The sequence below is a fragment of the Typopeltis vanoorti genome, chromosome 21 (genome assembly GCF_054136105.1).
Source record: "Typopeltis vanoorti isolate ZY-2024b chromosome 21, IOZ_Tvanoo_1.0, whole genome shotgun sequence".
Classification (NCBI taxonomy): Eukaryota; Metazoa; Arthropoda; class Arachnida; order Uropygi; family Thelyphonidae; genus Typopeltis; species Typopeltis vanoorti.
The window spans coordinates 99,480,677-99,492,831 of record NC_143569.1 but is presented as its reverse complement, the minus strand read 5'-3'; the positions used below and the strand labels follow the sequence as shown (position 1 = coordinate 99,492,831).

The 12,155-nt window shown below is 35.9% G+C and overlaps 1 protein-coding gene across 2 annotated transcripts in view; it reads right to left on the bottom strand.

Moving 5' to 3' along the window:
• The window catches only part of AGBE (1,4-alpha-glucan-branching enzyme), a 380,299-nt gene that overhangs the window by 236,593 nt on the left and 131,551 nt on the right, over positions 1-12,155 (bottom strand). For both annotated transcript variants that reach the window (XM_090411694.1, XM_090411693.1), the window contains exon 6: positions 7,085-7,175. In XM_090411694.1, the coding sequence (XP_090267820.1) occupies positions 7,085-7,175 (91 nt within the window). The remainder of the gene's footprint in view (positions 1-7,084; positions 7,176-12,155) is intronic.

Below are 12,155 nucleotides of genomic sequence, written 5' to 3'. Positions count from 1 at the left end.
GAAGGGTTTCTATAAGATTAATTCAGAAGATATTTTTGAGAATAGAACTGGTGGTGGGAGGACTAGGGGCCATACATGGAAGCTGGGCAAGAGTGTGGTTAGCAAGGGTGTTAGAGCTAGATTTTTTTACTTGGAGAATGCTGAATGAGTGGAATAAGCTGCCAGAGTCTGTTGTGGGTGCCATGACTGTGAATGAGTTCAAGGTGAGATATGATAGATACTGTGTGAATGTCGAATAGTTGTTCTTGACATGATGTTAGGGCCTCCCTCGGTGAGTCTGGCGACTCCTTGGAGTTGCCCTAATAATAATAATATATATTCGGCTGTGAAATAGTGTTGGATTCAATATACACTTAATTTGTATAATTTTGTATCGCCGAAGTGAAGCCTTTTGGTTCTTTATTTCAATAATCTACATTTAAGTTTAGATTTGGAAAAGGCATATGAAAAGGTGCCAAGAGGAAAGCTGATATTATTTTAAGACCCCATGGAATCAAAGACTCATCTAGAATTTCCCTTTGTCATGCATACAGCTCATCTTACTGCACCTTAAACACGTTCAAATTCTCTGCAGATACTACAACACTCTCAGACAAGGCATTGTAATCATTCACAACTCTGCATGTAAAAAACCTGCTTCTCACTTCCCTTCTCACACCCTCTTTATACAGTTTCCAGGAATGACCTCTTGTTCTTCCCTGACCTCTCACCATTATATGAAAAACCTCTTGAACACTGATCCTATAGCAACCCCATACCAACTTGTATGTCTCCATCATATCTCCCCTCTTCTTCCTATCCATAAGACACTGTAAACTGCATCTTCTCAACCATTCCTCATATTTGACATAGATCAGAAACTACCTTAGTCAGTCAACTCTTCCAAAAGGCCTCTTTGTCCTTCTGAAAACCAGATGACAAAATCTGTGGATAGTAGTCCATCTGATTTGGCCTAATCAGAGCCTTATAAAATGGAACAAGAATCTCCTTATTTCTATAAGTCAGTGTCCTCTGCATGATTCCCGGAATTCATTGTGTTGTCCTCACAATTTTGGCAATGTGTCCTCTAAATTTTAGACCCTTATATACCATCACCCCAAGATCTCTTATTTCCTCCAGCTCCAACAATATATCCCCACCAAGCATAAATTCTACATCCCATCTTTGTTTGCAAATTTTAAAACCTTACATTTTGCAACATCCCCACTTCTGTTCCCATTCGCTCAGTCTATTCAAGTCTTTTTGTAAGGCTTCTCACTTCATCTGCTCTACTTATCATATTTTGTACCAACTTTGCATCATCTGCAAACAACTGAATATCCCCATCCAAATCATCTCCAATATCATTAACATACAAATTAAACAGCAATGACTACAAAACAGCTTCCCGGGGAATAACATTAGTGACTTTCCTGTCTTGGGATATTGCTCCCCCATACACAACTTGCTAATACTTATCAGATAACCAATCGCGATCCAATGCACTAGTCTAATATCCAACCCCATCTGTTCTAGTTTGAGTATCAACTTATCATATGGTAATCTACCAAAAGCCTTTGCAATATATAAGTATGCTATTACGCATCCATCTCCTTTGTCCAATGAAGATGTCACCTTATTGTAATATGTACAATACTTAATGAACATTCTAATTTTTAAATTGGTAACTATTTTGCTTGTATAACAGTTGGAAAATTTTACATATAAAGCATGCATTTGGGGTGTTGGTGACAAATTACTACAGTACCCTATTAATTTCTCCCCTTCAACATGAATTGATTCTTCTTGGCACTCTGACAGCTATGGTTCTCTCAACTGTTGGCAGACTATAAGTAGATTACTAAAATATGACCTCCCTTTAGCAAATCCAAACTGTGGATCAAAGATAACACAATTGTTGTCAAACTAATTTTGGATCCTGGTTCTCACCAGACTCTCCAACACTTTAACCATAACAACTGACACAGAGATAGGTCTATAATTTGATGCTTGTGTTCTGTCACCTTCCTTATGAAGTGGCACAATCTTGACTTCCTTCCACTCCTTTGGAACTTGACCCAGTGCAAGACTTCAATTAAACAAATGTCAACACCCCAGCACATTCCTTCAAGATACGTGGTGATATATTATCAAGTCCCACAGCCTTATCAACATCAAGTTTGTTCAATTCCCCATATACCTCTTGCTGTTTTGGAGACAGTCTCTCCTCATCATCAACTGCTCCTCTCAAACTCTCCATGATATCACATTCACAAGAATGAAAGAAATTTATGAACTGCTCATTAAATATCTCAACTATATCTTCTGCAGCAGTTGTTCTTATAACATTTTCTCCAATCAATGCTACAATTCCATAATCATTCTTTTTTTTCCTGTCTACATATCAAAAGAACTCCCTAGGATTCTATCTGCTTCATTAGCCAACTGCTGCTCATACTTCACTTTTACTACCCTTACTAACCAGTTCACCCTCCTTGCCTGTTCTTTGTAATCCTCATCGAATTGATAATTATGACGTCTCTTAAGCTGACTCCCTATGCCTTTTCCTCTGTATCGCATGCTTAAAATACACAGTCTCTATCCGAGTTGTAAATCAGCAGTTAGAAGTGAAGGAAGAGGAGGAAGATGGTTTGATGTTAAGTCAGGTGTGCAAAAAAGTGTAAATTTTCTCCACTGTTATTCATCATCTATATGGATCATATTATAAAAGAAAGTGATATTAAACCTGATATCAAGATTGGAGATGTTGGTCTCATCTCTTTATTTTATACAGATGATGTTATACTCTTAAATAAATCCAGGACAAGTCTGTAGGATTCTCTGACCGAATTGAATAACTGCTGTAATAAATTTGGTATGAAAATAAGCATTAAAAAGACAAAGACAATGCAAATCAGCAGAAACACTGAAAAAAACATCGACTACATGCTGAATGGAGAACCTATAGAACACATAAAACATTTCAGCTATTTAAGCACACTTTTTAGTGAAGATGGCAAATTAAATTTGGAAATAGACAGCAGAATTAGCAAATCTGGTATGGTAGAAAGTCAACTGAATAAATTTATATGTAATAAGAGAGAGATTAGTCAAAATACTAAACTAGCTGTATACAAGACAGTGTTCAAACCAATTTTAACTTATGGATCTGAGAGCTGGGTTAGAAATGAAACTCTTGATCAAAGACTGGAGACCACAGATATGAGAGCCCTGAGAATGATTAGGGAACTGAACAGATGGCATAAATGGTAGTATCACATTAAAAATCAGAATATTAGGAAAGAATTAGCCATTCTTAGTATTCAGAAATGTGTTAGCAGAGCTAATCTAAGATTTTTTTTACAAATTAAATGGTTTTAATTTGTTAGTGACTTCTACAGGCCAAGAAGTCACCTTCTTAAGGAGTCTGTGGAGGTTTCTAATTTGTGAGTTGGTGGGATTGTACTCGATAGGGAGGTAAGTGGCCCGATCTAACAATAGAGCATTCAGCTTACCTGTGTAATCCTTTTGGTTAAGCAATACTCTGGGGTTCCCTTTATCTGCTTTGGTGATTATTATTTCCTTGTTTTTCTTTAATTCTAGTAGAGATTTAATTTCCTTACTGGGCATGTTAGTTTTTGGTGATTTTGCTTTGGTCAGAACATAAGCCACATCCAGTCTAATATCATTGACGACGTGGTTAAGAAGGTGTCATATCCTGCTTTCAATTCGTATCATAATATCTTCAGCAGATATTCTTCTGGGCGCAATGGGAAAGTTGTGGCCACGTGAGAGAGCGTCGAGTGCTTCAAGTTTCACACTAACTGACAAAAGGTTGACTACCATTTCGGTAGGAAGTTTTGGTTTCGAGTTCGAGTTCTATTTTAAATTTTCAAATTTTTTGAAGTGTCGATCTCGTACTTTTTTAAATTCTTTCTCCTCAGCAGTGCATGAGATGTCGTATAAAATAGAATAAATTTAGTGGCTTAAGGTTTGAAAGGTCATCTTCGAGTGCCTGGATAGCTAAGTTAGCATCATTCAGGAAACGGTGAGTTGTAGCGATTTGTTCCCTGAGCAAAGCTTGGCTTGTGCGGTTATAAATACGAAGAGCCTTTTGCGAAGAGAAATAGTGCTTCAATTTGACACAGTTTGGGATTACCTGGTTATCCCGGCAGCGTTTTAGGAAGGCGAGACGATTCAGTTGTCTTGATAGCTTTAACTTCATTTTACCATAATGGCGGGCCTTACGTGCGGTGGCATCTCCGTGGATTATCATAATTTTCGTGAAAAGGCTTAGACGTTGGTTATGCATTTTTACTAAATAGTTTAAGGAAATTACAACGTATAATAGGATATACATTAAAATAAATTTTAATACACTTCCAATATTTTGGCAACGTCATGTTGCCATTTTCACAGGAACTTAAAAACAAGACACGTGCACGCAAGTACAAGAAACAGTAAATGAGGATGAAGCAGGAAGCTATTCATTCTCCTAAAAGTCCTGATGGTGCCTCCTAGTGGGAAATGTTAGTATTCTTGGCCGATTGGGCTGAAGGTCTTAAGGTCGTAATCTAAGATAGTATGGCCACTTAAACAGAATGGCAGAGGAAAGATTAGCTAAACATATCTTCTCTGTCAGGATGGCAAGAAAAAGATCAAGATGTAGGTGAATTGATACAGTAAAAAGTGCCTTATCATTCTGATCTGATAATATTGGAACGTTGACAGATAACAGGCTAATCTGAAGGAAAATTATTGATAGGAAGTTTGTGATGATATAACTTCTCATAGTATACTATTGGGTTGGCAAATAAGTTTGTTCAGTTTATGCGTTAGTACAAGTTTATGCCGCTTTGCCTATCGCTATTGTTGCAGTACCGTGCAACGCTATTGCGCAGTTGAAAGGCGACATTTCACATAACCTTTCAGTGAATTTTAGTTCGGCCTACTTCGGTTGCGCGTGTAACATATTTTTAGAAATGGAAGGAAACAACATACATTACCGGCATATTTTGCTTTTTTATTTCAAAAAAGGCAAACGAGCTGTGGAGGCCCATCAAAAAAAAAGCAGCATATATGGGGATGGTGCCTTAACAGAACGCGTATGCCAAAAGTGGTTTGCCAAATTCCATTCTGGAGATTTCGACATCAGTGATGAGCCTCGTGCCGGTTGCCTGACCAAGGTTGATTCGAGTGTTGTGAAGGATATCGTCGACAAAAATCTGTCACAAACAGTGCGGGAGATTGCTGCAGTACTGAACATATCCCAGACAAGCATTGAAAACAATTTGCACAAGCTGGGATATGTTTCAAAATTCAATGTTTGGGTGCCGCATGAATTGACTGAGGCCAATATGACTGCTCACATATCCATCTGTGTTTGCTGCGACGTCGCCATCATGATCATGATGATAATGATGACTTATTTTATCTACTTATTCATTATAGAAAGGAAACAAATGCACAAGACAAGGAGGATGCATATACCATGGTATATTTAAATTTTGCAATGGTCTTTGATAGATTGCTACATGATTAAGTAAATTGCAACAGATGGATAGCAGATTCAAGTGCTGAATTGAAAATCAGCTTGTGTGTGTGTGGGGGGGGGGTATTAGGAAGCTGTGTTTAGGGAAGCAATATCCTGGTAGAGGAATGTCACTAGTAGTGTGCTCCAGGAAGGAGTTAAATATCTGAAGAACAAATTCTTTTTGATCCTCAGACAATTATTCTGGAGTGGAACAATATATTCTATCCTACTGACACACACACACTGTGTGTGTGTGTGTGTGTGTGTGTGTGTGTGTGTGTGTGTGTGTGTGTGTGTGTGTGTGTGTGTTTCAGACTGATCATTATTTACAATGAGTGAAATTTTTTGCTCAGACTCAGAAACATATCTTCAGAGGAACAAATAAATTGTTCCAATCTGGATAGATAAAAAATTTATGATAACAAAAAAATACAATCCGGGATTATTAATTCATGCAATTAGAAAAAAAAAATTTCCATTTGAATTGTTCTGAGAAGAATATTTTATTTTGGTTCAAAACCATTTCAACCTCTGGCTCCATGGGTAGGTTTTGGGACCATTGCTGTTTAACTTGTATGCTAATAATATTAGGAATGATTTAAATAACAACATGTAGTTGCTTGCAGATGATGTACGGTTGGAAATAACTATGAGGAATAGAGCAGTTTTGGTTTTACAAGAGGACTTGAATAGACTGGGTGGATGGTTGATGAATAGACAATGATGGATGAATGGGCAAGTGAGTAAGATTACCAGGTCAATGTTGCAAATTGAAGGATCTTAAAATCATGAAACAAAGATAGCACACAGAGTATATAACTGGTAGGGATATCTTAGAGCAGGTGGGGTAGATAAAGGGATCTGTGAGTGATGGTGGATAAAAACCTAAAATTTAAGGGACAGCTTGCTATATTTTGATGACACCACAACAGATTATGGCAATAATGCAAAAACCACTGATGTGTAGAAGTAAGAAGATTGTAGTTCCATTGTATAAGACATTGATCAGACCATATATATGGATTACTGTGCACAAATTTTGTCACTTGGTTTTCAAAAGAATGGAAAGGCGTTCAAAAGGATCCAGACAAGATTGACTAAGGTGGTTTCAGGTCTCTGGAATGTTCAATATGAAGAAAGATGGAAAAAATGCAATTTGCAGTCTAGTGGATAGGAGGAAGGGAGAGATATGACTGAAACATGTTGGTAAGTTGGTAAATGGTTATTACAATATTATGCAGAAATTTTTCATAGAACTTGGGTGGGGGAAACTAGAGACCATCTCTGGGAACTGTATAGTCTGCATGGAGAGCGCTAAGTAACTGGAATGCATTACATGAGAGTATGATGAATTGTATTTAAGGCATGATTTGGTGAGCTGTGTGTGACAATAGAACCTCACACAATGAGTCTTGACTCCATGGTAGTCTAATGAGGATAATAATGATAGGTGGTGTGTGAGCAGAATGAAGCCACACAAGAAGTCCCATATAACAATGATGATGATAATAATAATAATAATAAAAACAAGAATGAAGCTTTTTCTATTAACAATTTACAAAGAAATCTTACCTAGAGGCTGCAAAGAAGCTTGTCACCTGATAACCAAAGCTAGCATAATATGCATGTTCCATAATAGCCATCATCTGTATAGCATTATAACCTAATCAAGAAATATAGTTTTCTTAGTGATTTATAAAACATTTTACTGCTGATGAATTTCATACAGATCTTTCTTAATTACCAAACTTTAAAAAAAAAATAATAATAAAAACTCGGTAAAATGGACTAGATTTTTATTTTATTTTATTATTATTTTTTTTTAATGTGGCTCCCACCAAAGAAAGGTTTATTTTATAAGCCTATAGTACATTCATACTGTTGGTAGGCTAAGGACTTTTTTTTCTATCTTATTGATTTTATATTATTTAAATTAAAGGGATATTTAATCCCACATGATTTCAAAGCCGAATAAGAAAACTCTTAAGATATAATTAAAACAAAGAGTTTCATGCCAAATATAGCAAACTATAAAAGTTCAGTGAGTCCAAGCATGAACAAACACCTGGGTGGTGCAATACCAGGCAACTCGTAGTAAAGGTGGATAAAGCTAGGATCACTATTCTTAGTATTTGCCCTAATGTAAAACTCATCCCCTAGGAGATGTATGTTGTTTTACATTACGGGAGATAGGTCACTACCCAGACCAGTTTCAACCTTTATTGAGGTCTCATCAGTGAGTAGGTAGACCAAATAATACCAAGATTGTAGAGATAACAGATTTAATACTTTACAGTACGAGTTGTCAAAAAGGTGCACAGATAAATTAATGAAATAAAGAGCCAAAAGGCTTTATTTCAGCGATGTAAAAATTGTTTAAAATAAGGGGATAATCCCACATTATTTCAAAGCCGAATAAGAAAACTCTAAGATATAATTAAATCAAAGAGTTTCATGCCGAATATAGCAAACTATAAAAGTTCGGCAAGTCCAGGCATGAGCAAACACCTGGGTGGTGCAATACTGGACAACTGAAATAATGTGGGATTAAATATCCCCTTAATTTAAATAATTTTTACATCGCCGAAGTGAATTTTGGAGTTGCACCTTTTTGACAATTCGTCAAAAAGGTGCAACTTCATACCGGGCAACTTTAATACTTTACAGAATCGTACTATAAAGTATTAAAACTATTATCTCTACAATCTTGGTATTATTTTGTTTTACCTACTCACTGATGAGACCTCAATAAAGGTTGAAACCGGTCTGGATAATGAACCTACCTCCCTTAATGTAAAACAACATACATCTCCTAGGGGATGAGTTTTACATTAGGGCAAATACTAAGAATAGCAATCCTAGCTTTATCCACCTTTACTATGAATTGCCCAGTATTGAACCACCCAGGTGTTTGCTCACACTTGGACTCGCCGAACTTTTATAGTTTGCTATATTCGGCATGAAACTTTGTGATTTAATTATATCTCAGAGTTTTCTTATTCGACTTTGAAATAATGTGGGATTAAATATCCCGTTAATTTAAATAATATTTACATCACCAAAGTGAAGCCTTTTGGCTCTTTATTTCACTGATTTTATATATTTGTATATTTATTCATTTTTTTTTTGGTCCAGAAACCTTGCTCTAGAAACCGAACATGGAACCTTTTTAGCCATTTCAGATCTCCAGTAAGTAGGGTGGTGGTGGTGGGCTCACACAGGTGATGATATTCATCTCCCACCTAAGAACAATCACAAACATCCATGCCTGTGGTCTGGTGGCTGGAAGGGAATATGCTAGCCACTCAGCCAACAATGATTAATCTGCAAAAGGACTCCTGAAACATTACTAACTATATATTCAATTAAGTGCACTTAACTGGCCAAATACTCAATTTCCCAATGTAACTAAATAATTGATGGATCACTGTATATATTCAACCAAAGTCCATTTATTTTATCGATTAAAAACAAATTATCATGTTAAAAGAAAGTTTTATAATCACAATAATGTTAATTTCTTGTTTAATCAACACTCTAGAAACAATTTCAATTCACTTTTTTCTTTTTCTTTTGCATTATTAAGAAATTAGAATGCGAAAATTTTTTTAGAATGTTAATAGGATGACTGAGAAGAGTCTCTATAGCAACAGGGACTGTCCCTTAGAACAATGATGAAACAGATCACATTATGAAAGAAAGTGGAATCAAACCTGATATTGAAATCAGATATACTGATCTCAATTCTTTACTTTATAGACAATGTTATGCTCTTAAATAAATTCAGTACAGGTCTACAGAATAACCTAACTAAATTGAATAACTACTGTAATAAATTTTGTATGAAAATCAGTAATAAAAGACAGACTATGAAAGCTTTGCAGGAATACTGAAGACATCAACTGCATCATGAATAGAACTTATATATACAAGTTATCATCTATCACACTGGCCTGGTTGGCCAAGTGGTTAGTGTATCCACTCTCCAGCTGCAGGTTTAGACACAATTTTTAGGGAAAGCGACAAATTAAATATGGAAATAGACATCAGAATTAGCAATGAAGAAGTCAAATGAATAAATTTAAATGGAATAAAAGAAAAATCAGTCAAAGCATTTAAACTAGCTGTGTACAAGATAGTGTTAAAATAATTTTGAAATCTGAGATTGTACAGAAAAGAGTTCTTCAGTTTTGTAGAGGTAATAAATTTAGAATATATAATACTTTCTTTAATCACAAAAGCAACATAAAATAGCATGGTGGGATAACAAGAAAATTATCTACCAAAGATTATTTAATAATAAAAAGAATAGTAAAACCAGATGAAATATTGGATATCAGAGTTCTAACATCTGCAGATGTTACACACATGCTCATCAACTACTGATGAAAAAATTTTGACTCAAAAAAGCATATAAAGAAATACAAGAAACACAACAAAGAAATACAAGGAAATCAATGTAAAGTGGAATTATTTCAAGATAGCACTATAAGAATATTTTACAAAATAGACTGAAAGAGAAATTTCAAAAAATGTTATCAGGAATGAGAAAGATGTAGAAATTTTCTTCACTCGGAAAAAATTCAAAATGAACATTAAACAAGATGCATATAATGTAACGAGACAGAAAAACTGATAAATGCAAAACAAGATGGGTACCCTGGCATACTGGAGAAATAAAAACACTATCAGAAACAAAAATAAAATAGCATATCTATCCTCACAGGTAACATTCCACAGGTCACTCGCCTCTGAATCCTCTCCATCACCAAGTAACCCAGGGGACCAGACTTGAGCATAGTAATCCAGATGTGGGCATATCAAGGCCTTATAAAGAGGAATTACAACTTCCTTATCTCTACTTGTTAATGTGTTCTTCAATCTTATGAAGCAACCTTAGCAATATGTCCTCTAAACTTTAACTCTGTCTACCACCACTACACCACAGTCCCATCAATGTGATACATGGCTTGTAATCTATTTATCCCAAAATGCATAAATTTACATTTCTCGACATCAAATTGACGCCCATTAACTTTTGCCCATACCGACAGCTTATTTAAATCATCCTGCAAGCTCTTGACATTGCCTTAACTATTACTCTACATAATTTCACATTATCAGCAAACATTATATATTTCCTATATCATTTATGTACAAATGAAGCAGCAATGAACCCAACACACCACCTTGCAGCACACCACTAGTCACCTGTTTTCACCTTGATTCTACTCCTCCATATACCACTTTTTGATATCTGTCCAGCAGCCACCTTCTTATCCACTTAACAAGCATCATATCCATCCCCAATTGTTCTAATTTGCATACCTTGCATGAGTTCCATGTGGTATTCAGTTAAATGTCTTTGCAAAATCCAGGAAAATCATCGTGTAGTCATTTCCTTTATCCAACTCAGCTGTTACTCTATTATAAAAAGTTAGTAAATTACTATGGCATGACCAACCCTTCAACAAAGCCATGTGGACCCTCATACAGTATCATAATCTACCAATTCTTTTTTATTACCAATTTTACTAGTACAATTTTAACAATTCTAATACAATTTTTTTACCAATTTTTCTCTTCCCTTTTTTGATGCGAGAACTTTAACCACCACGCCTGAGATACTGATTGGTCTATAATTTGCTACTGCAGTCTTAGAACCTCCCTTATGCAAAGGAATTATTTTGACCTCTTTCCAACTTCTTTGGAACTCTGCCAAAGCTAAGACTTAAATTAAAGAGCCTAGTCATAGGCATTGCCAGTTCCCTTGCACATTCTCACAAAACCCTAACTGATATCCCATCTTATCCCACAGCTGTATTTACATTTAGATTCTAGAATATCCTAAGAAGCTCCAATTCATCCATCTCTATTCCCACATTAGTGTCTGTCACATAGGCTAAAGCAGTAACCTCACTAGGATGGTATGCCATTGCAAAGTGGTCACTTAGTAATGCAACTATTTTATCTGCTTCTGTCTCCTCATGACATCATCACTCATTAAGGTTAACCTTCCATAGTCATTCTTCCTCTTACTTGCCATATAACGAAAGAATTCTTTAGGATTTCCTTTGGCCTGCTCAGCTAGATCTTCTCATAATCTGATTTTGCCTTCCTTGTCATGCTGGTCACCTTTCTTGATTGAGCCTTGCACTGTTCATGAGTTTGCTGGTCACCTATCTCTTCATATATATTCCACAGCATTTATCATTAAGCACGAGCTGCAGAAGAAGAGGCTCCATCTAACTCCTCCCTGATTAACCCTCCTTACCCTATATATATATATATATATACACACACACACACACAATTTAATACTGCTTCCTCTAGATGAAGCTGTTGTAGGATCAAGAGGACTGGAAAAAGGTACTTTTTAGCAATGACAGTATGTTTTGTCTGTCCCATGGTCATCAAGGGATATGTGTTTGGTGTCTTAAACAAGAAGCATTTGATAAAGAATGCATGAAACATTCAGTGAAATTTGCAACCTCTGTCATGGTATGGGCTTGTATGACCACAGAGATTCCAGGTAGGTTGTGTATTGTATACGAAAGTCAATTCCAAAGTGTACCAAGAAATTCTTGAACGTAATAAGTTTAGTTTAATCCTTTATCCAAGTGTGAGCAACAAAGTTTGCACC